This window comes from Molothrus aeneus, chromosome 13, assembly GCF_037042795.1.
Source record: "Molothrus aeneus isolate 106 chromosome 13, BPBGC_Maene_1.0, whole genome shotgun sequence".
Lineage (NCBI taxonomy): Eukaryota > Metazoa > Chordata > Aves > Passeriformes > Icteridae > Molothrus > Molothrus aeneus.
This window is the reverse complement of record NC_089658.1, coordinates 6,026,291-6,054,060: the sequence shown is the minus strand read 5'-3', so window position 1 is coordinate 6,054,060 and position 27,770 is coordinate 6,026,291. Positions and strand designations below refer to the sequence as shown.

Sequence of the window (27,770 nt, the reverse complement as noted above, 5' to 3'; positions counted from 1 at the left end):
ATGGGCAAGGTCAAAATTATTAAGAACATTCTTTTCTCATAGCTGGTTTATTAAAGTCTTCTCAGTATTCTCTCTGCATTTTTCTTCAAAGATTAAAAGTTACTGAGTAGGACCAACCCACTGTCTTCAGAAGAAATATAAGGATACACTCACTTCACACAAAAAAAGAAAAAAAATCTTGAAGGAAGAAAACAGACACGTCTGATGAAATAGCAGATTGAAGGAAGTCTCATTGGCAGTCACTCTTTAATTTAATAGCACTACCAAAATGCAGGGTTAGAAAAGGAGTAGAAATATATTTACAAAAATAACATCTACTCAATAATACTGAAACATATTCCAAGCATGTGTATTAGGAATAACCAGCTGTGGCACCAAATAAAACCTATAAAAAACCAGAAGTGGAACTCAATAGGACTGTCAATGAAAACATTTATTCACTTTAAAAAATGCATCAGAAATAATATTGTTCAAGTGTGCAGAAAACCAAACTTACACAGAAATAATGCAGCTGGTTATCAAGATCATTGTTCTACTTCTTTCTTCTGCTTAGGTAGAATATCACCCCATTCTTCCTGCTTTGTCTAGTTTTATTTTAAAGTATTTAATTAATTTAAGTATTTTAATTTCATTAGGATTCAGGAAATACACAATCATTTCAATGAAAAGTGAGCTTTTTTTGCAGCACTTGGGTTAGTATATGTGCCAGTTATGACAGTGTCACAGACAGACAGTATGTTCTTACAATGAAATACTCTAACCTGTTGGGCTTTTTCACTTCAAGTTTTTTTAAGGACTATTTCATCTCATATATAATATTTTTACTATATTTTTAATAATTTTTATTATTTCAGCATTTTCCATCTTTTTTTTCCTCTTAAGGTAAGCTGAAAATACTAATCAAAACCAATGGTCCTGGAAACAAAATAGATAATGGTTTGTAACACAGGGATATTATTGTTCTGGTAATGTAAAAGAATGTCCAACAGAGGGTGATAGAGACCACACATTTGTTAGACACAACTCCATTATCAGTTTTCTGAGTCATGGATCAGAAATGCAGTTACAACAAGTTTCTGGCCCTTTCTGAGTTAGACTGAGATCAAGGAAAGCTTTAAAGCACAACCAACTTCACCTAGATCTATCCTGTTCAAAGGAAATTCAAAGCTATGGCTTTGCTTGCACTAAGAAACACAGAACAGAAACAAACATGGCATTGTCCAGATGTGCACAAGTAAGAGGAATTGGGACATGCAGAGGACAAGGCTGTATTCATCAGTGATTTCCCCTGGCAAACCAACTATTTAAACTGAACTTGACCTTTCACTATTTGAGTTCATGAGCCACATCTGAGCCACTTCTGCAGCTTTTGCCAACACATATAGGAAACATCAGCCAAGCGTCAAATGCCCCTCGCTAGGAATTTATTTCTTTCACTAAGCTCACTTGAAAGATTACAATTTTTTTTTCTAAACACTGGAACATTTTGTTTAAAATTGCTACCATCTTGCAAAAAGTGTATTTATTCATAGCAAATGGAATCTACACAGCAGATGGCAAAAAGTCAACACAGCAGCTCTTTCTGAACCCATGAAATGTAACCACTCAATTGTTTTCTAAGAGAACATCACTGCTGAGTAAGAGGAGAGCCAGTAAGACCTGAGGCAAACATGGCCCAATCAGAAAAGTTTGACTACAAGCAGCTATAAAGCAATCCAAAGAAACCATTCTTTGGATTGCAGGTTCTGAAAAATATCTCCACTCTAAAACTGAATTTAAAAAGATATTGTATTTCTTTCTAATTTAAGCTTTCAATCCTTGTGCTCTCCTGTAGAAAGTAAAATATGTTGAAAAAGCTCATTGACAGACACCTTAATTTGGGCTAAAATCCTAAATCCATCCCTTCAGCACTCCTTAGTTTGTTCTCAGTAAATACAAAAGTTATTAAAAAATCCCCCAACCTGCAATAACAAAAGCTGATGTTTTTCACATCTACTTTAATACAAATAATTTTTTTTTTTAAAAGAAGCAAGTTTAAGCCAGCATTGCCTAAGTTTGGCAGCTGGGGCAGCCTGCCTTACCTTGCACTGCCCTGCCACGCAGATGGCCGTCCCGTTGGGCTCGCAGGGGGTGCCGTCGATCACGGTCTCCGCCTGGCGCACGTAGAAGCGGTAACCGATGGCCCGGCAGTTCAGCTCACACTTCTGACTCCCCTTCACTGCGGACACAACGCAAGGCCCCGTTACAGAGAGCTCAGCAATAGACTGGGAAAGGAAAAGCTCCTTAAACGAGCAGTAAGGTCCGAAGGGAAGGAACAAATATGCAAACAATGCATTGTAAGCGACCACATCAAATGAACGGTGATTAAGAAACCAACTCCAAGGTAAGCACTCCAACACGCCTTATATCACAGTGTAAACAGTACCTCTATTGTTAACGACTGGCACTTCCCTAAATGACCACGAGTGCTTTTAGTTCCTTAAAAACATTGCCCAGTTCGTCTTCTGAAAGCACAGTGACATGTTATGGCATTTCGTAACTCCCGAGTGTCAGAAAAGTTACACCATAATCAGAAGGATGTGCATCAACTCAGGCTCACTGTACCAGTCTGTTCAGGTCCGTTAGGTACACAAACAGCCAGCACTGAGAAACATTTTAAACAGGACAGATGCACATTTGTAAGAATTCTCTTGTTTTTTCTCTTCATTTTTACAAGTTACACTTTAGTAGGTGTTGCACTAAAAAAACTCAACTCTTACATTCTATTCCACTAAATTTGATTTTCAAAAATGTATAAAATGCTTTATCATTCAAAACCCTGTGATTTCTGCTGACATGCAAGAACCAATAGGAAATCAGTCCACTGAACTCTGGGTGAGAGAAACACAGAAGACAAGAAGCAAGACACGTTATCTTCCCTGTGAAAATCTGTTCCTTGAGCAGATACAGTCTAACACTCCCCACATCTTATGCTATCAGGTTTGTTAACACATTTGTGTAGCCTTTCTGTTGCAAATCATCTGTCAGGTCAGAGTTGCTCTCAGCTTATTCCCCATTTGCTAACTGACATAACAGTATCTTCAGCTTCCTTCCAACCCAGAGTAGTGCTGATACACAGGGGCAGTGAGGTCCAAACAGAAATCTTTTTTTATGACAATACTTTCATTGCTGCCACAATAATGAACTAAAATTCCTCTCACTTCATAAGGCTTCAGCTCATCCCCTATACTGAAACTGAAAGCTGCTATTTAATCTAGGTGTCAAAGGAGATGCTATGTGCCCTTGTTGAATGCTAAAACATTGTGTTCACAAGATTTTCTACTTGACTTCAGTGGATTTTTGAATGTTCAGCTAAAAAATAACAAACAGCTAAAATAAATAAAAGCAGTCACATCAAATATATATTAAACAACTGTTTTCTGTAGAAGTACCAAAATTTCAGCTCAACTTCAGTTACCCCCTGTGCAGACACAGGGTTAACGCAGACCAGTTCTGTATCTTACATTTTCCTGTATACAGCTGAGCTCATTGAACTGCCACTCATATACACTATGAATTGTGTCTGGCAATCTTCTGATAAACCCCACAAAAACATCTCATTTTAAGAGAGGTCAAAGATCTGTTTACTGAGTTTGGGTTTTTTGCAGAAGCCATGCATGCCATGTTCACCTAGGTCATCCATCCATTGGCTACCTTTTCTTTAGATTCACTAGCTTATGATTCCAATTACTTCACTTAGTTATTAAAAAAAAAAAAAATCCAACCCCCCACCCACCCCCCAAAAATAAAAAACCACCCAACCAACCAAAACCAAACTGAGGTATTTCCTGCAGTTCAATCTCCAAGTGTAACAGTCTAACGATAAACTGAGCTTTATTCTTAGCAGCATCATCACTTCACACATAACTATATTCAGAATTCTCAAATAAATATAACCCACTTTCAGTAATTCATTACAATTTAAGTCAACTTGTCCTTTTCTCAGTCTGAAAGTGTCCTATTTTCATTACATGCAAAGCTGGCAATCAAGCAGCACCTCTGGAAAGTACATTTTCTTATCTTTTCAGTCTCTAAAATCAAGTCAAACAAGCCATTTAGGGTTTCTGAAATGTCCTTATCTTCTGTGTTTGTTCCCTTGAGTTCAGTATCCTGAAGCCTCCCATACCCATATTCTTCCTCTCATCATCTCCCCCATAGTTCTGATACTTTAAAATATTTATTCTTTAAATTACTAGCTGGCCTTCTAGATCCCAGTGAAAGTTTTGTGCTACTTGGATATGAAAAAATCACCTGCTGGAGGATGGTATTTTTTCCTGGATCTCTCTCATCCCTCACTCCTGCTGTGATAGGTCAGCCTACTGCATTGCTAATGCAGCACAGCAACAACCCCAACCAGGCTGAGATCACTTGCTGTGTAAAAATACAATTCCCATTTCATTATTTCTGTGTTTCATTCTTTCTCACCAGGAACTGTTCCCACTCATACAAAAAGAAGTATTAGAACAGTCACCGTCTCTGACCACAAAAAAACAAATCAGGCTTTTACACCAAACATACCCTATAACCCTCTGGCCTTCAATATTCAGATTCTTTTAATGAGTATGTGTAAGGTACTGCCTTGATCAGGCATATACCAACCACACCACCTAAAGACAACATTCCCAAATGTGAATGATCTGAAAAAACTTGTCTACAAAGAGCAAAATCTGTTAACTGAATTGCCCCTGCTGAATGACAGGCATTTCCCATAAGGATTTTATGTAAGCATTATGTATTTATTATTGTGTAAATGCAGAAATTACAGCAGAACAAACACATTTTAGAATTCCCATGAAGAACAAGACACCACTCTAGTAAAAAAACCTCCCTTACCCCATGTTCTGCCACAACTCTTGAGGTTTTACAGTTTAGGTGGTAGGTCAAGCTGCACTACTGGCATGGCAACTGGACATAAAATGTCAATTACACAAAGAGCTGTGAGGGGATTGATTCCACACAGGCCACATTTCTGACTCCCATGTCAGCTGATCCCACACTTCACAAAAGGATCTATCTTCCCAACTTGCTGGCAGCAAGACACATTTCCAGAAAAAAAACCTCAGCTCTTTTGAAGTGTGGCACAGTTTCTAGGACAGTTAATTATGCAGGTACTGGTTAACATGTCCTCCTAGTGCATTTGTTTTTTATTCCCAAGCTCACCTTAGCATAACCGAGTCTCTGTGCTAAGTCTCACCTTATCCTCCCTTTAATAAATAGTGAACTTGGGTGAAATTTAATGTTGCCACACAGGTTCTGCCAGACATATTCATTATTGATTTAACTGAAGGAGGTGCCTTTAGTAAACAGTCCTGGTAATATGTAATGTTTGGTTTTCATTTTACAGACTGAAAAAGTATCTAAATCAAAAAAAACAGTACTTTCCTTAAAACATCCTTACCAAACTAGCCTTAAGTACCTCAGGAACATCCTGGTCTTCTCCAAACTGCAAGACTCCAGAATTGGTTTTCTTTCCACGTCCTCTGTTGAAACTTACCTTCCACCTTTCCCTATGAGGAATAAGATCCAGGCATGCTAAAGCAGGACCACACCACAGTTCTACTGCCTTCCATGTCCCCAATAAGAACAGCAAGACCTCACATCTTACAAACTGCACATCACACAGCACACATTGCAGTGAAAACTTTCCACCATTCTCCTAAGATCGATTTTACTCATCAAACTGGAACCACAAATATCAACACATTTCATTGCAGATTTCAGTACAGTAGAGGTTTGAGGAGAAAAATTCAACTGTCAAAAATATCCACACATTTTTAAAGGCAAAAGAGTAATTTATGTGTTATCACACTACAGCCAGTGGCTGCAGTTCAAAGCGTGTCTCCAGCAGCATTTCCGGCTGAGGCCTCTCCTCGGGCCCTGCACAGGGGACGGCAGCCGCATGCCCGCTGGGAAGCACGAGTGAGCAAGGGAGAAATGTCCTCCACTGGGATTCACAGGCTAACAGCCAAAACTCAATCCTGATCTTTTAATCCCGCTACAGGGAAAGCAAGCACTGGCGTATCCGCGCCCACGACACGCTCCCGGCCCGAGACGGTGTCCCCTTGATGAGGCGAGGCCGGCCCGGCCCGGGCACCTCAGGGCGAGAGCAGCGTCGGGCACGGGCCAAACGCGGCGTGGCCCGAGGGAGAAACTCCCGGGAGAGAGCAAACAAGCTAAAACTCCCTCCAACTGAACACGCTCGTTCTTCTCTTGTTCTCGCCTCGGGCCCAGCCGCTCCTCGGGAGCGCAGCTGGCTCCCAGCAGGTTCAGCCCTGAGGGAGCCGATGGAGCCAGCGAGGGCCGGGCACGGCCGGCAGCGATGGCGCTGCCCTCCCTCGGCCGCTGCCCTCCCTCGGCCGCTGCCCGGCGCGCCGGGCTAACCAGCCCCTCTGTGCAATTTCACCCTCATCCCGCGCCCTTTCGTTACATGAAAGTATAAGAAATTAAAGTCCTCACAAAACACCCTGCCCAAATCTAGAAACAGTGCAGGTTTTCTAGAACCCAAATCTAGAACAAGGCAGGAAGTCACCCCTTCGGAAACATCCCTACTTGCAGGAGTTTGTGAATAGACCTGTTTGCATTTCATCGAGAAAGAGCATTTTCAAATCTTAGCGCTGTGCTGGCCTGTCCTATTGCCATGCTGAGGGGCCATGCTGAGGGGCCCTGGAGCGGCACGGTGGGATGCACAGTCCCCCAGCTCCAGCCACCTTCTCGGGGCTGGACAGGGCTGGCACAGCCCACAACCGGTCAACCACAGCCTGTCACCAGGGCTGGACACCATGGCTGGACACCCTGTGTGGTGACCCTGAATCACACGTGCTCCACCTTCCACATGACCTGAATCCCTCAGCATCGCACAGCCCCCGTGTCCCACTCTCCAGCCAGGCCTTCTGCCTCTGACCCCTCCACCTGCACACCGCGGAGTGTGTGGGAGGGCATTTGTACTTCATGCCAGCTTTTCTCCTCCTTCAGCTTCCTCTTCCAACATGCTCTGCCATCATCAGCAAGCCCCCACCCAAGCAAAGGCTGTGGGGAGGCACACAGGCATGGTGGATGAGGCCAGGCTTGAGCTGTGATTGAGCTGCTCCACAGTGAGCTTGAAGAGATATAGAGAGAGCTCAGCAGGCAGCTTGCCAGTGCATGGAACTGCAATCTAATGATGTTCTTAGGGAAAAAATGTCAGAAGAAAAAGCATTCCAACCACAATACCTTTGATAGATAATGTATTCAGTTGTTCAAAGGGAAATTTAAAATAGCCACAGACCAAAAAAACCCCAGGAAAAAATACCCAAATCAAATAAGAATGGAGCCATCAGTAAACTAAATGACATTGTACACTGACTGTCCTTAAAGAATGTACCAAGTTCTTCCCTTCTGTCTCAGCTCCGAAGACTTGAAGCTGCTTGGAGCACATACTGCCTCTCACAGCATGCACATTAAATCTGCCACAGATAACACTGGCTGAAGGTGTAATCAGAATAAATGATACCATAAAGGAATTTCACATTCCTCATGCCATGAGGTAGGGACTGGAATATACAAAACCTCCTCAATTGTTCTTTAGTCCAAATCTTAATTTAATGTGAGATCCAGGCTCCCTGTTGTTATCTACATAGCAGTTCTAGTTCTCCACAGAACATTACAGAATGCTTTTACCATTTGTCAGTTTTTGTAAGTTTGCCTAAACATCTAAAAATAGTTAATAATAAGCTGTGCAATTTGAGAAACGTGCCTCAAGGGTGCCCACACAGAAGTGGCATGCACGCTCTTGGCAAGCAAATATCACAATCACGTTAATACTACATTATGGGATTAAGCAAATTTAAATTAGGCTTCATTCTGTGTGCAAACTGCCTTGTAAAGTCAACTTCAGTGCTTCTCCATAGCAAGCCAAGATACGCTCACCCATGATGTGTCAGAAGCAGTTGTTCCAGGAACAAGTTGTCTCTGCATAGCTCAGTTATTTTCAGGGCCCAGCTTGCCATGGGCTGTAATTCAGTATTTACTCATGATAAAAGCAATGAATCTGCTTTACAGGAAGTGTAATGAAGCATAGCAGTCACTGGAAAAACTTTTAAGAGATGTGCTTATGTCAATCCATGTAACATCTCCTTTAGTTAAAGCTTATCAATGCTGAAATTGGGTGGGATTTCAGCAATAGATGTGCAGGTGACCAGCACTGTTCCCTGGGAGGGTGCTGAGCCCTGGCACAGGCTGCCCAGAGAAGATGAGGATGCCCCACTCCTGGAAGTATTAAAGATCAGAATGGATGGGGCTCTGAACAACCTGGTCTAGTGAAAGGAGACCCTGCCCACAGCAGGGGAGTGGAACTACATGATCTTTAAGGCACATTAAAGATTTTCTTTCCATACAGGAAGTGCTTCAAGACACATGCACATACAGAGAAACAAAGACAGGTCCAGTACACGACAGCAGAATTCTGGTCCTTTGACACTCTGCTGTGTCTGCAAGCTGGCAGCTCCACTGTAGAGTCCACACCAGGCCAGAAACAGCTAAATGTGACAATTCCACACTGATCCAGCAGTGATCCCCTGTGGAGCTTGGGATGGATAGCAAGTGTTGGTTTATTACTAAACACAGGCAATCCAGTTTACACAGCTTCCTATACAAAGAAGGAAAATGCATATGAAACACACCACATCCTCTACAAAAGCCTTCAAGAAAGCAGAGCTACTTCATTTAAGGTTCTCTTGTTTTGGCTAATAGACTAAGTGGGCTTAGTTATCAGACTGAAGCATGAGGTCAGGCTTTGCACTTTAGGAGACTATAAGGTACATGAGAGAAAACTGATCCCAAATTAGGCTGGTTTTCCACTGATGGACAGTTACAAGTTTTTGAGGTGGTCAGAGGAATAATGCTTTTTACAGCAGTTATCATATGCCAGATTTCTAAATAACAATATGCAAACATTTTCCAGGAAATAATTACCATGTAACTACGTTTGGGCTCTCCAAAAGAAATAGTAATGTGATGTGGTCTGTTTTATTTGAGTCTCTTTTGATACTTTGTCCTTATTAGGCTTGGGAATATCTCTTGACAATAACCAGAAAGGGTCGTGTTTATTTTTTTTCTTTGTCCCTTTCAGTTTTGTTAACTTCTTATAAAGTTTTATTACTCTGGTTCAGATTTTTTTTCTAAAAACATTTTCCATTCTTCATTCCAGTGATGGAAGAACATTGCCCTTTTTTTTTTTCTTTCCTACTTCCACTTTTCATTTTCTCACGTAATAAAGATGTTTATTACTTCACCATGTCTCAACATTTTAATATCTATTTGAAATATTGCCTGCACTGGGGTTTTGATATTAAGTGAAAAAAAATTCAAACTTTTATAATGAATCTGCATCTAAATTTTAACAAGCATGGAGCCCAAAAGGAAGGTACAATCCCGAAAAATTCCTCACCTTTACCTGAATATGCCACTTTTTTTTCCTACTCTTCAGTGAACAGAGTATTTCTGAGAGTCCACAATGTTCCATGATCTTGTCTTCATAATTAATGTTTAAGGCAATAAGAAATTTTCAAACGTTGTCTTTTACTTCAATTTCCCTGGTATCTCCATTCCTCCCAAACCCCTCTATCATTAAAAAACTATTAATAATATCTTACAGATTTACTGTCATGCATTAAAAATAACTGGAAAGTTGATTATTATTCAATGATATTAAAAGAAACCAACTACAAACAAGTAATTCATAAAACCACGTGCACAAGTCTCTCTTGCTCAGTTGGATGTGTGAAAATCAGCAAAAGATTTAAGTTTGATGTGCTTCTATGAAATTTCAGTGCAGCAAAGCACTCAGCTGAGTGGCTCACATGGGCACCTGACCAGTGAGTACTGCTGGCTTCAGTGCAGCTGCCACAAGTGAAATGTTTAACAGAGGCTCCTGGCCAGCACCCCTTTAAATGACATAACCAGGTAATGTAGTCTCCCACAGACCTCAGTTTTTACTGTGTTACATCTGGAACTCCTTTCTGAATTTAAAGGGGAAAAAAACCCCAACTCCTAAAAATGTCTTTTTTCACATCAGCCTTTCATGTGACTGCAGTCACAATCCAGGGACAACCATTGGTCAGCCAGTGGCCACTGGATGTCTCCACTGGCCTATGCAAACAGATCAAAGCTCTCCATCAGTGAAAGCTCTTTCAAAGGGCATTTATCTGGTTTACAAGGCATCACTTACACTTTCCAGAGTGCACAGCAGCCACACAGAGCTGCCCTTTCTGGCCCTCAGCACAGGCAGGCCATGGCAGCTTCACGTGGACTGCACTTCTGGTGAGGTTTCTCAGAGCAGCCCCCAGAGTTTAGATCAGAATTATTAAGATGTGGCTAGGTAGGAAGAAAACCACATATCAATTGCTTGAGCTCAAAACTTTTTGTTTCTGTTTCTATCCAGTGATAGCTAAAACTGTATCAATAAAACCCTCATAAGACAATATCACAAGATAAACTATTAGGATTTCATGAAAGATGCCTTGTCTTGCAGTGATATTATACAGAATTTATTAAAATAAAATTACAATACTTAGGAAACATACTATTACAGACAAAACTACAGAGGACAAATAATACAGCTAGTCTAAACAAACTCAATTTCTGGCCAGATTTATATATTTATTTATAAGGGCACTAAACCTGCTACATGCAGTGCAACTTCTCATCTGGAAAAATACCAAAACATGCTCCATCCCCTGAAGTGCTGACCACTTCCTGAGGGACACTGAGAGCTATCATTCCCAACTGCTCTTAGCTTGGGATGTTCTGGAAGGAACTTGATACTGCTTTCTGTCTGTCTTTACAATTGGAAAGAACTAACTATTTCTGTTTGTCTGTATTAGAATCTTACTGGCCTGTAGAATCTCAGCTTGCATCCAGATCTGTAATTTGAAAAGTGATTTTATCTCATCAGCATACTAGTAGCCCCAAAACCTGGAACATCAAATAATGTTAAATTATATAAATCAGTATTTTGGCAACTTTAGTGAATACACCTTCAAATGCTGCCTTCAGACTTCCCACAGCCAGCTTGGTCAGTTTTATTCAAATCTGTTCTAGCTGGAGGACTTCATGTCACGCTTCAGAATAATAAGTGCCAAAGGTAGATGGGAAGAAAGGAGATTCAAGTTTAGGCTTGTGATTCCACCAGCAGCATTCCAGACAAAAACTTTCAGCCATCTTTTAAGGAAGCATATTTAAAGTTAAATGTCTTAGAAGTCTCTCTCCTATAAAAACATGAACTCTGCACATGAACACTAAAAACTCCCAAAGTAATGCCTATCATGAAAAGACCATAATACCCAAATCTCTAGTATTTAATAAAACTCCAAACAAGGCTGCAGAGAAAGGCTTGCCTCATGTAAATGGATGGCACACTGCTCTCCATGCAATCCTCACTGAAGTGCACCCTAAGCTTTCTTTAATATGAACATAAAGATGGACCAAGCAGCCAAAAGTGACAGCAGGGAAGGAGGCAACATAAGGCTGCTGTTTCTCAGTATCAGCCCCCAGACAAAATGAGCCTGCTCTCACTTTGTTACATGATGAAAAAAAAATCATTGTTTTCTTTCTTGAACAAAACTTGCTCTGAGCTATACAGTTTGCATTAAAGTCTAAATGCTTTCTGATGTTACACTTTTCTGAGTTATTTTGCTTGGGGGATGAAACCTAACATTTTGTCTTTAAAAATGAAAACTGTTACATCATTATTTACAAGAAATAACGACACAACAATTTTTAAATCATTGCATATAGAAATGAACTTTCATTTTACTTTAATTACACAATTCAGAGACAATAATAATAATGTTTTCAATTATCTCAATCTGCCCTTTTTTTTTTTTAAGTTTCCTTAAACAGACTGATTTTGCTAAAATTTCCTAGAGAAATAATTTTGGATGAACTCACAAAAATCATTCCCTGCCTCTTTTTCCTTGCTGTCTCCAGAGGAAGCAGTCACTTAAAAATGCTTCCCCAGCCCCAAAAATCCAGATCCTGGACTCATTTCATATGCATCTGATTGATAACCTCATCATTCACAGTCTTCCAGGCTGACATGAACACAGCCACTTTGAGGAACATGGACTTAAAATCTACTGCCTGTGCTTATACTTGTTATACACAGGATACACATGGATCAATGTGAAAAGCAGGAAAAGAGACTAAACTGCTTTTCTGAAAGGTTTTTAACTGAAGATTCTTTGCTCTGGAGCAACACCAAGAAATTACCACCTGAGGAGCCTCAGCAGAAAGAACGAAATGAGAAACAAGCAGCAGCTAAAGTCAGCCCCAGACTCACTGTCACTGTCCCTTGGGAAATATTTATCAGTAGGTTCTGACTGAGCCTTACAGACTTAAGATTAAAAAAAAATACTACTGTGGGGTGAGGAGTGTTTCTGAAATAATAAAAAAGACTTGTACTCATTTAAATATTAATATAGCTATTATTTGGTCTAAAATGTCCTGTGTTTCCATGGCCTCTTGCCACAGTCCTTTAATAGGCAAATAAATTCTTAAGGATTACTTAAAACATTCTGTGCTTTTATTTAAATACTCAAAGATGTTTATTTCCTTCACTCTCATAAACATCAGTTTAAAACATGAATGTTCATTAGAGCAATGTTTTCAGTAGGATGCCAGTGACCTGGAGCTCAGTCAGTTAACTTGAAAGCTGCTTCCCTTCTGGTAGCAGATAAACCCCTAAACATTCAGTGTTTCACATTACATTTCATTTTTAAGACTATTCTTATATAAAAAGCTATAATGATCATTGACGAGACTCCAGATTTCTTAGCAACTTGGTTTCTAATTTTTTTTCTGGGTTTTCAAACTTTGCATGCCTTGATTGTTACATGTTAAGATTGCTGCAGAAACCTGAAGGGTACCAACTCAGAGATCTTTTCTCAGGGAAAATCTAACTGGGTGGCACTGGGAGGCAGCTTTGCTCCCTGATGCTGCCAGCTGGGATCCACCAGTTCTGACTGCAGCACTTGGAGCCTCCATGCTCTTAGCAACTGCATTTCAGAACAGCAAAGCTTAAGTTGTGTCCTTCCCTGTATCACTGTCAGCCAAGGGACAAATGGGTGTCTGGTAAAAGACTATTTTCACATTGAGAATTCTGTCAGAAACTAGGATCTGTTTCTTCTGTACTCATCTGTGGCATCACCCAACATCCCACTCCTCCAAGCACAGCAGTAGAAACCAGTATGGAGGTGTCAAGATAAAAATGTTGTCAAACCCCTTTAATTTCCTTCTACAAACAGGCTCTGCATGCACAAGAAGTAGTGCTGTGATTCAGCTTGGCTTTTCAAAGGTGTCTGACACTTCTTCCGTGAAAAATGACATCTGGAAGTTACTATAAGCAATGTGTAAAGTTGTTTTGAAAACTATTACTCATTACTACTCAGTAATTCACTGGCTGACTTTTGGTACCTGCTGACAAAGAATTTGCAAAATCTTTCCCAAATACTGCTCCAGCTTATGTATTCATGCATGAGGTAGATGACGTGATAGCAGGAGAGATTCACAGGTAACAACACCAAGCTGGGAAAGGCAGCAGTACTGGAGGGGAGGATTAGAGCTGAAAATATGCTGACAGCTTGGGGAAGGGTCTGAAAAGGCAGGATGAAATATAATAGGGATGGTATGATATCCTACACTTGTGACAGAACAACCACCTGCACAAACACAGACTGAAAAACTAATGGAGAAGCAGTAATTCTGCAGGGAATCTGGAGCAGTGACAGTGGGTGCCATTTAATGTGAGGCACTGAAGGTGTGAACTTAACAAAAGAAAAGCAAACACTCTATGGGTCAGTATAAACCAGAAGGCAATGTGCAAATCACAGCAGAGTCCAACACTCAGGGCAGTACTGTCCATTCTGCTGGGCCATGGGAAGACAATCCAGAGGAGAAAGTGAGTGACCAGAGCTCTAGTACACACAGCTAAAGGGGGAAGATTCATGTAATAGTGGGGTTTTGGAAAAGCAGAAGGGATGACAGTCTCTAGGCAGAGATAAAAGACAAAAGGGAATAGAAGCCTTCCTATGTGTGCTGTGTACCAGACAGGAGCTAAGAGCCCAAACTGTACCATGGAAATCTATATTACACTTCCCAGAAGACTTCCACTGGAAGGAATAGCTAAGCACCATTTGCTTATGGAGACTGCAGCATCTCCACCACTGAAGACTGGCACTGGACAAACTGAACAAGCACAAACTGTGCTCTTCTGAAGGGCTCCATTTCCTAACCTCAGATCTTAGAGAGAACACAAGCCTTCCTACATTTATTTATTGACTTATTTTTTCCCCCATAGAGCCTAGTTATAATAGACACAGCAGTCACTTTTGTTCAAAATATATTTGCTGTCATGTAGTAATGGTTCAGATACTCTTGTTCTCCCATCAAGGAAACTGTTACCATTCATACAAACAATTTCTGCATGAACAAACCTCTTTCTGCAGCTTTTCCCCAAAGAAATGTCAATGCTCAACTGCAGTCCTAGATACACAGATGTTCAGAGTTCAAAACAACAAATAAGGAAGATTTTCTTGCACCTGTCTGGACTCTGTCCCAGAGAATTGCACCAAGAAACATAAAGTCTTAATTGTAAAAATATTTCCAATAGGTTAATTTTTTTCCTCTGGAAAGCAGTAAATTGTGCAAATTCACAGTCTTGCAAATTCTACCTCTCATTCTGGACAGCAGAAAGCATAATAAAAGTACATAAGTTTCTGTGCCCAAAGTTATACATGAAAAGTATCTACAGCCTGATCGATGTACAGCCAACACAGTAAAAGTAATGTAACACTTTAAAATCTTTGTAAAAATGTTATCACCTGTTATCTTAACTATTACACCAAAAGCAACCCACAGAGTAACTGTACCTCAAATGCCTAGAAAACATCAAACCCATATATCTGGGTTTCAGGCTGTTGATTTAAGGGCTTCTGTAATGGCATATGCTGTAACTGCTTCAAATTATCTCACACATCCTGAAACATCTTCGTTTCTACCAGCCTAAGATGTGCCTCTTGAACCAGGTCAATATAAATGCCTTAATAGGATTCTGAGGTCAAACCATGAATCTCTAATAATAAAAATATCAGGGTGATCACACAGTAGTTAAATAGAGCCTTAAAAAGTACAAACTCCTTCTCTTGAACGGTAACATACTTGTTGCCATCAAAGGGGAGCAATGCAGAGCACATTTGCCTAATGCTTCACTTTTTCCTTTCCATACCACAGTAACCAACAGTCACCTCTGTGTGAAAGTACCAGAACCACTCCAAAGAGCTGAACCAATGAAGTTTCTCACTCTTCTGAAAATTACTTTAAGGTGTTAAATTTATAATCACCTTACAATGATGGTGTGAGGCAGATTAGCCTCTAGCTTTGTGCCCGTGCAGCCAGGCTACTCCATACAAAACAATACAGAATTTTAGTGGAGACTGGGACAGAGCAAAAAAGTTTCCAAAGCCTCAAGAAAGCTAAATTAATAAACCATGTCCAGCCTAGTTACATTCATTCTTCCCAAAGCAATTAGGGGGGAGAGGGAATGAATGTTTAATTGTGCGGGTGATTTTTAAATGTCTGTATCAATTAATGCTTGCACATAGCACAGAAAGAGGGACACACATCACTACAGCTCCCTTAAAATTTGCTAAAGCTCTTCTCCCTGCTCCTATCTCAAGTTGGACCCAGTGCAACACAGTAATGCAGAAATCCTTTCAAGTCTGGCAGTAAGACTGCAGCCAAATATGTAAGCTATTCACAAATATTATCCAAACACAGAGGGCAAGCACAGTTTGTGATTTAGGGTTCACCTGGTACAGACCTTTCAGAGGAAGAAACTGGGCTGGAACAGCAGAGGTAGCCTTATTAACTAAAGAATCTGAGGGGCAAAGAGGGGAAACTTCAGCAAAACACTGTTGTGAAAAATAATGGATCACACTCACAGACTTTAAATATAAATTACCTCTCCTTTAGCCAAAAAACAGCTGTACAAAAGCTGATGTTAACGATTATCCATTTTCCATTGAAACCATTCTGTACTGGCTCAAACACTATAAAACTATAGTTTATATATGCACACACAAGCTTTCAGCAGCTCACCCTCCCCCTCTCTGAAATACTGCCTGCTCCTCTGGTGAAAATAAGCTGGTTAAGTCCTGTAAGCAGCCTGCTCAATATGATGCCCAATCCATAGTGCATAATCATGGATTTGGGGGAAAATCCACTTCTTCTTTTAACAAGAAACACAAGAGAGTTTTGCACTGTGATTCTATACCCAGACTTGTAAAAGCAATAAAATATCCATCCTCACTCAATACTCTCTTTTATTTGGCATTTTCCTAAACTCCAAGATGCTTGGCAGGGAAACAGGAGCACAGACAGGAACTGGCACTGCCCTGTCCCTGCAAGGGAACAGCCTCATTGTACCAGTGCAAACCCTGTGCCTTTAAAAGAAAACAGAGGAAAGTCAGAGGAAAACACAGGAGATCTCAAGCTGCATTAACTGCTATTCTTCTGGAATTAATAATTATGGAACAAGAGATGTTGCCAAGCAAATGACCTATTCAGATAGATTCTGAGAAGGAGATTACTGATGAAATAAATATTTTGAATTTTGTGGCTCTCTATTAGCCCACTGAGCTTCTGTTACAATACAGCCAAGGACACTGACCCTCTCAAGCATTTTACTAAATAAACCTTACATAAACTAATACTTGAGCTATTCCAAGTTTATTGCCTGCATATTGACCAGCTTACACAAGACACAAATATGGAACAAAATCGTATATTAAATTAACAGCATACTCTTGAGAACTCCAGTGAAGATGCAAGAGAATTCAAAACATATGGAGGTATTTTCCTATGAACTGTATTAAATAGGAAGATGTATTAGCTACAACTGGGAATTACTGTAGACAGATATCAGCCACAGACATAGTGCAGCACATGATCTGTAACATTAGAACATCTCCAGTGCACATGAGGGCCTGATCCAGATATTTGCACTGCCTTGGGGTGCACAGATGCATCAAGAAAACTGTTTCTGTTCCTTTTTTCCTGACTGGAAAACCTTCCAAGCTTTAAATCATGCCACTGAGTAAATAATGTGAAGTAGCACAGCTTGTTACATGGGATGGAAAACCTGCAATACACAGCCCTGGTTCTCTAATGGTATTTCTTACACCAGATCAGTCCTCTCAACAGTGAGTTTCAGTTTAGACTCCAATTCTTTCTCTCAATACTTCTACAGCACAGAAGACTCTTACCTTAGCCGTGTCTCCATTTCCAAAAACAGACTTTATACCAACAAGCTAGTTCACAGCAACTAAGGTCAATCATGTTGGTTTTAAACAACATGACAGAAATGCAGATGGAAGGACCTACAGACAGATTCATCCAGAAAAAAAACCAAATGCAATGTGTAGACATTAATTTGCATTTTACAATACATATAGTTATTTAAACTGCTTTATCTTCTAAATATTTTCCAACTCTCTTGCATGTCCATTCTGTATGTGTTTGGTCAGATGCTTTAAACTGATGTTTGATGTCCATTTGCAAAGACCTCTGTGAGCAGAAGGCCATGATTCTATTCTGCAGCAGGCAGCAAATACAGTCACAGAAAATTCCCCAAGACTCTCTTCAACACTGGCTGTGAGTCCCTCAAAAGACAATAAGGATGGCTTATGGGAATGAGATGTGAATGAAATTTATTTCAACTGAGTTAAGCACATTGGAAGACAACTGGAGTCAGAAAGCAAGTCTTGATCTAATATTTTATTTCCACTGCAAACAATCCCTTCCATGAGGGTGGTGATTGTGGATGGAGTGCTGATGGTACTGACGTGTGGCTTGGCACAGCAGGACTAGGAATGGGAAGAAGGATGTCTGCTGGTTATATATGATTCAATATGCTTAGCTTAGATCAACTAGCTAGCAGCAAAGATGAGCAATTAACTGATTTTTCTTCTGTATTTCCACTGGAAGCTGTCAGGCTGGTTTCAGGGAAATTCCCAAAATGCCTACAGCATTGCTAAGATAGAAGTTTTTCTCATCAGTTTTTCAACTGAAAACTCATTTATGATTGTAAGAATTAAATTAATCATGACATTTAGTTTCTCCTCTCATGGCTCAGGGATGGATAGAATAAACAGCATTTCAGGCAGAATGCTTCATATTAGATCCTGCCATAACTAAGACTTGCTTTATTGCATTGGGCAAAATAGTAACCAGACATGTTCTATAAATTACAAACCACAAAATCAGGATAAAACTTCCTTTTTTTCCAGAAGTATTCCCACAATTTCTGTGATGCTCACTAAGTACTGTGACAAGAGCCAAATGAGTGCCCAGGCAGATGGAGTCTCCTGCTCCCTAACATTGATAAGCATCATATCCAACAAGATATCACTGTGATTAAAGCAGACTTATGCTCAAACAGCATTCAGATTGAGAAAGCACAACAAAACTGGCATCTGGCTCTTCCTGCTTCTTAAAAGCAAGATCTCCTGACAAGGAGCACTGCACACAATCTCCATCTTCATGCAGCAGGCACAGCATCAATTCTATCTGCAGCTGTTCCAGGCAAGAAAAGCAAACCCCATAGTTTGGATATTACTGCAAGTAGAATCTGACTTCATTTTAAACTGGATTTTATCCAGTATTCCTGCAATAACCCCAAGGAGACTTGATCCACTGACAACTTCTAAACTGATTTTCACAGAACAGATCCAACATACTTCAAATATCTTCTTTAATTTCCCAGTGACTAATGTATGTTGTTTCCATCAACATAATGTTTTAATCTAGTAAAGAAAGCCAAAGCTTTTAATTTAGAAAGTTCACCTTCTTCCTGTATATGCTGCATCTTCTCTGTGTTCCCAGCTCCCACCCCAAATGAAAACAGAACTTGAGGCACAGAAGGGCTAAATGTGTCGACCCAGCCAACCAAAAGAACTTTCTATCTGGCCAAATGCAGATTTATGCAGCAAAAGCTGCTGTCCCCAGACAATAAGACCTTTGACATTTTTAAGTTAAACTTTCCAACTTAGCTATTATCACTTGAAAAACTTGAATTTTTTTTTATGAGGATGCTGCAAACATGCTGAGAAATCACTGAAAACAATTTTCTAGATAATTCTCACTGATTTTAACAGGAGCTACTCAAATGTCATTGTGGTGGATAATCACCTCAGCAAGCTAAAATGCACACAAGAAAACAAACCTGTTGGTTTGGACCTACTCAGATTCATCCACACTTGAAGTATTTAAATATTGCTTTGTAGCTAATAGTAGCTAATGACCCTGTACAATACCTGAAAAAAATTCTATATTTTTTCATGGTTCCTTTTGCTCATGCTTTCCCTGTGCTCCTGCTCTGGAACAGGAACTGGAACCCCATCCCTATGCATATTCCCTTGCATTGCCAAGACACTTCATTGAGCCACCACCCTCCACAAAGAAATCCCTTGGTTCTGCTCCTGAGACCTGATCTAAACCTTCTTGCTTCCCATACAGGATGCAAACTGTGGTTCAGCACAGCTGCCTCCTCCTCTGTGCAACAGGAAAGGCAGAGACAGAGCACAGGCCTCTCACCCCACCCCATTCCCCAAGGTGAGCAGCAGTAGCCAAAGGAACTCTGTAATTCCAGTTTCTGCCAGTCAGGACACTAAATAAATAAATAAATAAATACAGCAGAATGATCTTACTGAACACACTCCAAATTTTAGTAGAGCAACAATCTCTTAATGTTGTTTGAACACAAACCAGAGATTGAGTGTTCTGCAATAAAATCTCTGTCAGTGACGCTAAGAAAAATATTAAATTTCAGCAATATGCTGACTTTTTAAAAACAGACATCTGTTTGTATTTAGGTTCTTCATGTGACTATATTCAACAACAAGGAAAGGATGAGAGCATTCCTTCCTCCAAAACTGGTAGGTGACTATCAAGCTGATTAAATTGAGAAATTGGCATTGGAGAAAATCAAATCCAGCAAATCAATCACGTAGTCCTCGTTCAGCGGAGAGACACCTACTGAAATCAAAGGGAAAAACCTGAACTTCAAGTGATTGAAATCATCTGAGGTAGGGACTGCTGGATTTGGCACAGATCTGCAAGAGATCCTAGACTGTTCTCAAAGCCTCTCCATCCACATCTTCACACACCTGCCTGGTCCTGCAGCTTCACCAAGGAGACCATGTCCCATCGCAGTTTTGAAGTACAGAAAAGCAGAACCTTGTTAGGACTGAAAAAGCCTCATTTCACAGACTTTCATGTGACTGACAGGAAATTTGAGCCCCAAGGATGAAAGCAGTGAAGAACCTTCTCTGCTCTGCTCCACTGCAGCCCAAGGAGCAGCATCAGCTGAGGGATGTGGTGACATCAAAGCTCCATCCCTGGTGCTGAGCTACAGCCAAACACAACCAGAGCAGCTGGGCAGCACTCCCACAGCACCTGTCCTCTGCAGCCTATTCCACTGTTTGAAACTCTCACCAGCCCACCCTCAGCGAGCCTCACACCAAGGACAGCCAGAGTCCTCCAGCAGGATTGCTGCACTCCAGCCACAATTACCACACTCCTGTTGCCCAGTCATTGCCAACATCTGGACATCCAGCGCTGGCAAAGAAAACTGGACAGCTTCAACCTTGGGGTGCTGGGATGTCACTGTTCTAACCCAGGTCAGCAGGTGACTATTTTTTTGTTCTACTGAAAAATGTCAAAGAAGCATTGGACATCCCCAGGAGCAGCCAGGGCCAGTTTCCCAGCACAGCCCCAGCTCACACACAGAGCTGTGACAAGGACAGCCTGAACCAGGAAATGAGGCAGAGATGCGGATGGACACAGAGCACTGGGTCTGCCTGGGAAGAAATACAGTGTAAACACTGCCTGCTATTCCCATTAAGAAATGGGCATTGGCTTCTGTATAGCTACTGACCTCATTTCTCACACTTCTTTTTGTGGAGATAAATACAGGACAGTAAATTTTCATCATAATCTATTATATATTAGAATTGTATGTTTTCACAATTATCAAAATAACAATTATTGGGGAAAACACTAAATTAACACAGAAAATTTGTTCTGAGTTACTCAAATAAACTACTTCTGGAAATAACTATGCTTTTAATCCACCCAAAAGTTCAGGAAATTGAGAAAACCACAATAGGATGCTTTTTTTTTTTTTTTTTGCTGTGTTATGCAAGTATCTGAAGATTTGAAGTGTTTGAGCAAAGAAGCTGTTTCCACAATTTCAAAGCAAGAGATATAAATAAATTAGATTACAGTTCATAATCAACTCTATATATTAAATATATACCAGGAAATTATGATGATGCAAAACTAGGTATTTTTACTATAATTCTTCATTCATTGCTTTCCTAGATCACCATTTGCACAAGCTATATATAATCAAACTCCACAGAAATCTGTTCATACAATATGCCTCTTTAAGCCATACTTTCTTACAGAAGGGAGAAGTCAAATACCATTGGCTTCCTTGGTTAAATCTGTACTAGGAGTGCACATTTCCAGTTACCTGGGTAATGCCCACTAATAACATGCTGTTAAAGCAGAGCTAGAAACCACTGTACTGCCACTTAGGTAATATCATCAACACTTCATTAATCCTATTTTCTGGGATTTATGTTAATGATCTGCCAGATTTTGCTGCTGGCTGGCAGACACTGTACAAAGTTAAGCATGTACACCCACACAAATGAACCACCAGCTCTCCCAGTCTGTGTTCTGTGCAGGACCACAGCCTCATAGAACTCTTTCTCTCAAAGATGAACAAATCTGAGCACCATAAAAAGTAATCTTCCACCATCATATGAAAAAAGGTAGAATGACAAAATTCCCACTGACTACCATGAAGTCAGTTGTAGGACCAACTGTGCTGGTTTTTTGCAACCCCTGACTCCTATTATGCATTTACTGAAGTTCAGAAAGTCTGCAGATCAAAAAATATTTCCAGTCAGTCATTCAGCCAGCAAGCCTGTGGATATTTTCTGAGACATTTGACAATAAGGGTGAGTCCCAGTTTGGGAGTTCTGGTTTTTAATGGTAGCCTGTAGACCTCACATCTAGTTCCTGGGAGCAGTCAGCTTAAAATCCTGAAGTACCACTGATTTGTTTGCTGCTTCGTTCTTAGACTTTGATTTTGGAATTGTATTTATGCATACTATGCATATTACTAGAATGTTAACAGTGCCTCATTTATTTGGAATATTTACCTGACTAAAGGGAAGTACAGAGAGGGGCAATAAGAAACATTTGAGTGGCACTCGGTTTTGTTGTTGGAACGCTGGAAGGCTCAGCTTTTTTCTCTTTTCTTTTTGGTAGATTACTGTAGAAATTGCAGAGAAGTGACCACAAGTGTCTGAGCTTGCTTTTTGCCTATTTCCATTTGCTGAAGCTCACAGAGATCAAGCTGATTGTCCAAGGTCACCCAGAAGCAAATGGCCCCAATAAGGATGACAGCTCCCACTCCACTCTTTCCTGCTCCTGCAGTTCTTTATGCTGAATCACATGGCAAAGTTAAATCTTCTTCCCCAAAATCTTGCTCAATTTCTCCCCATTCTTCTGTTTTGCATCACTTCATTGCTCTTCCAGAACTTGCAAACAATATGTGACTCAGTGACCTTTTTTCTTCTATTGTATTTCTCAATAAGAAGAATTACTGCATAATTAAACCACATTTTTGAGTATTTGTTTAGTTTCTTTAAGAGCGGTCCCTTTGCAACAGCCTTTGAAATTCTGTGAATGAACCACTTTTCTCTACCAGTCAATTTCTTTTGAAAAAACACAAATTTTTCCTGCACTGAATTTATTTTGTTTCTGTATTTGTGACTAGTTTAATCTGGACTTCATGATCTTAAGGATCTTTTTCAACCTAAATGATTCTGTGATTGTAGAAGACTTGGCTTGGATTAGCAACAGACTTCTACATCAAAAAGAACAGAGGCTCTAAACTGTGCTTAAAATTTACCTATTTGATCTGGCCCTTGGAAAGACATCTACACTGAAAGACTTCAAGCACCCAGGGACAAGATCAGCATCCCACAAAATGTTTACTGCTCACAGCTCACATTCTCAGACTCTGAGCCCATCATCACTCATATGTAGGTCACTGTTTCACAGAAGTTTCCACTCCTCTGTATGAACTGACTCCTTCACAGAAGGGTGCACATGGAAATGGGTGCACATGGACATGTGCAGGACCCCAGAAATAACCTACAGGCAGCAGAGAGCAAACCTTGCAGACAGACAACAACTTAGCATAAATATACAACAGTCTTAGAAATAAAGGAACCCTGATCTGGCCTGTATACATGGGTAATCTAGAAATTCAGAAAGCACTTCCAGCTCACTCGAAATGTTTCCAAATTCAGAATAAGTGAGGCAACTCTTGGAAGAAGCAGCAAGGAGAAATTCACATCTTTCTATGAGGTAAACTCATCATTTCAACTCATGATTTATTAGAAGTATTAAAAGCAAGCTATTAAAATCTCCACTCTCTGGATCTAAAACAAGATCATGTTCAGCAGATATTCCACATGCTCAAGAACTTAAATTTGTATAACCATCTATATATTATCAGAATTCCTGATAATTGTAACCATATCAACATGAAGTGAAGAGTTAAAAAGATCCAACGGGACAGCACATACATACAGCACTAACATTGTCTTTTTTATATTCCTGGGAAACAAAAAACACCACTCTCTCCATCCTTCAAGACACTGATAGTTCGTATTTCTCTTAGATTCCAAAGAATTGACAAGACTTTCCTTGTCTTAAGAACCAGAGACAAAGGGAATAATTATATGTATGTTGGAGATCCTTAGAGGTGCTTCACAGAACAACTTTGAGAAATCACAGGTGCAAGGTTGACAACACTGCTGAGCTCCCATTTCCCAAGGCTTCCCAGCCTGAAGACAGAATAAGGGATAAACCATCATGAAATACAGAGCTTGATGCAGTTCATACAGAACCTACACCAAGTGTCCTCCCACAAGGACTAGCTCAGGCTCTCAGAGAGATGCAGGGCATTTCCCTCTCCCTAAGGCCTCTCTGGTTTATTTCCACAGGGATGCAATCCGGGTGTCTGCCTAAACTGTACTGCAGCACTGGCATGGTGAGCTGACCACGTGCCTCCCTCTGCTTTCACCAGTCAGCCTCCTAAAGTCAAGGCAACTTTTTGCAAAGCATATCTTTGAGATACATCCCTGTTCTGTATAGAAGGTGTCTGTGAAAAGAATGATCAGCTTCCTCTGCTCCCTTGTCCCCCCCATGCTTGGATCCTCTTTTTTTCTGCAGGGCCTTACCAGAAGCTGACCTACCAGCCCAACTGTGCAGCTGCAAGGTCCAGGAACACATTTAATTCCCTTTTCCCCATGAATTCCAAGGTGTAAGAAAGCACAGTCCTACAAGCCTTCATCTATGGGCAGTAGCACATTCTGCCCTCCTAAGGAAAAAGGCAGAGGGATCAATTATCAAGACATGACTGGGAGGGAGCCAAATTATTCCTACCTAAGCAGGAGTGAACCTACAGGGAGCCTCTTGATTCCTCTGGTAGACCACAGAGCACGTCTCATGCCCAAGTAATAAATTAAGCTCTGCAGAAGAGGGGTTGCTTCAGACTCTGGGCGTGGTGTCAACTCCTCCTGGGTTAGGGAGCAGGGCCAACAGTCTCCGCCGGTCTCAGAAACCAGAAGTGCTAAATACTTTGATTTAAAAACACTAATAATGAAACATATAAACCTTTTGAAGCAAAATCTTCAGGTCTTACTTGCTGAAACAACACACTTTCTTCCAAATACTTGAAACAGTGACCAAGCTTTTCGGAATTAACCCACTTATTTAAAAACAGTAAATAAAAAATCTGATTTTATAACTTCTAATGATAAGTTCCCTATGCCTTCACATATATGGATATACTTAAATTATGTGGCACATCACTGCTTTCATTAATACATAGATTTTGTTAAACAGCTGGTGTCAAATAGGTTTTGGATGTACAAGCTGCAGAGCAGACTGTCACCCTTAATACTAAGAGAAAATTATAAACTTCAATCTATAAAATGCTAATGAAATAATCAACTTGAGATGGGAAATACTAAGCATTCCAGTGACAAGGCAGGAGTTCTCTATAAAATGCTATATTCACTTTGAAAAGTTGTAACACCTGGAATCTGGGAATGCTAAAAACAATCTCAAGAGTCTTCTTTTCTTCTGTAGTGTTACTTTCCTGCAAATGACTTCTTAGCCAGTACAAATCACAGGGAGCTGGTGTCCCTCAGGCAGCAACAGAGTGCAGATGCCAGCAGGCTGAGGTGGCCGTGCCGCTCCCCAGCACAGCGGCAGTGGCAGAGCCGTCACCCTGCCCGCTCAGGCAGAATAATCAAAATATTTCATGTCAACAACGTGACTCTGTAAGACTCTTGCAGAGCAAGGAATTCCCACTGGGAGGTGTGCGCAGAGAGACCTTCCCTGCTCTGCTGAAGCCACATGAACTCAGACCTGTGTCTGTGTGAAACTTGCACATCCCCCGTGTTTGGTTTATTAACATATTGTGGCACCTGCCACAGCTCTGGACAGCACATAACCACATGCTGGATTATTTTGTAGTTAGTACTATTACATCTTTACTTACAATTAACTAGCTGTGCTGATTTCTGAGTTGGGATAAGGGTTTACTTCAGGGCATTTGTAATGACCAATTTCATTCTAGACAAAGGCAAATGATGCTTTTAGATGTGAAACACTATCCAAATACTGCTGTGCCAAACAAGCTAAAAAGTCTCCAGAGAAAGAACAATGATAATTGTTATCTTGCTATTCTCTATCATATGAATTAAGCTTTCTCACATTTGGTGCTTTGTCTTGATGAGTTTAAGTTCCAACAGCATGACAATAGGCACAAGTCCAATCTGAACAGTAAAGGGTTTTGTTACTGTGCTTTGATTTTTTACTTTTTACAAGGCTGATCCTGATACTATTTCATCCATTATTATGAGTTTCACACTTTGATGGAAGCAGTTGGATCCTAAGTGAGTTTACACGGGAAACAGAAGATCCTTTTATGACTGAAAAAGATGTATAACAATGTATACATTGCAAAAATGTGTAACATCTAGCAAGTACTATCGGGCTGTAGGGGCCTAGGAGAGATCAGCCCCTTTCAGCTGACTGAAAGGGTAACAAAGTGTTTCTGCTTCCTTTGTTTTCCAGCAAATAGAGGTTGTTTTCAAGTTTTTTGGGATATACTGTCAGAGGTTTTCATACCTGTGTGATTGGTTGGGGATGGCCTCAGCTTTGCTCAGGGGAAAGAGGAGGAATCTCGTGCTGAGCTCAGCAGCCTGCTCAGCCCCCACCTGCAGGATGGCTGCTAATGGAAACCTGCCCTGGTTAAGAGCTCAGCCTTTAAGTCAGGGGAGATTCTAACTCACTGATGTTGCCCTTATACTGAATGTCCTTATTACTGAAAGACCTTTCCTCCTGTGTGTCTGACACCTGACTGCTCCTGCATTAACCTTTTGGACAGAAGAAAATTTTAGGAGTAGCCCCTGATAAAGATGAATGAAAGCTTTGCTCATGGATTCAAGGTTGTACGAAACTATCTCAGTTTCAGATTTTGGAAGGACAAATCTTATTTTACACTAATTAAATAGATTAGCACATTGGACTACATCTAAAACCTCCAGTTGTCATATCTGAATGACTCCAGTAAGCATTACAAGCTCACATTCTGGCTTTTGAACATCCACAACCATTCCATCTAAAAATATTGTGAGTGCTAAAAAGCAACACAGATCTACAGTAAGTCTAAAGGAAAATTTTCCTGATGTCCCTGAGACTGGAAACACCAACTTTCACATATGCTGCCTCTGGGAACTGCACAATTAAATCAATTGACCTCTCAAAGTTCTCTCTTTAAAACATACTGAGGCTTTGAATGGGCAGTCAGAACCCCACTGGACCTCTAAATGGCTGGGCAACAGCTTTAAAATATGCATTAGCCCAATGGAGTTATTGAGGTGTATAGTGGTAATACACATTTGCTACTCAGGCATGCACTACTAGAAAAGTTCCTAATGAAAACATCTTTAATAAGTAATTTTGTTATTAGGGTACAGGAGCCACTTCTCAAGCACTCAGTTACATCAGCTTTATTTGCAAAGTATCAGCCTTAAGAGTTTATCCATCTCTCTTGTTCAAAATAAGCTGTGGTTTTGATTCTAGAGTATGCAACGAATCTGTTATTAGACGGGTCTGTCATTTTGGAACCCAACTGGACATGGTCTCAAAGATCTGCTGAAGGTGACCCCAAGTGAACTGAGGAATGGATCCAGACAAGCTCCAGAGGTCCCCTGGAGATTGTCTGGTTCTGTGACTTACAACTGCAGCTCATGTTTTCTCTCAGAGTTCCCCTAATGAGCAGGAGAAGCTTACCTTTGTATCCAAAAACCACCACCTTGCCCTGAGATCTTGCCAAAACCCTTCATGTATATTGTACTTCAGCATAAATACACATAACAATTACATTTTCATACCACAGGGTCTCAGTAATTTGTGATCATTCCATGCAATGTACCACAGAATACCAAACAACAAAACAGTTCAACTTCCATGTCTAGTTTAAGTGCCTCCAATTAGGCAATAAAATTAATTCTAAAGTTTCTGAAACCACACAAGAC

The 27,770-nt window shown here is 40.5% G+C and overlaps 1 protein-coding gene across 1 annotated transcript in view; it reads right to left on the bottom strand.

Annotated features, from left to right (window-relative positions):
• The window catches only part of THSD4 (thrombospondin type 1 domain containing 4), a 212,098-nt gene that overhangs the window by 120,312 nt on the left and 64,016 nt on the right, over positions 1-27,770 (bottom strand). The window contains exon 6 of the mRNA XM_066558881.1: positions 2,082-2,218. Within this exon, the coding sequence (XP_066414978.1) occupies positions 2,082-2,218 (137 nt within the window). The remainder of the gene's footprint in view (positions 1-2,081; positions 2,219-27,770) is intronic.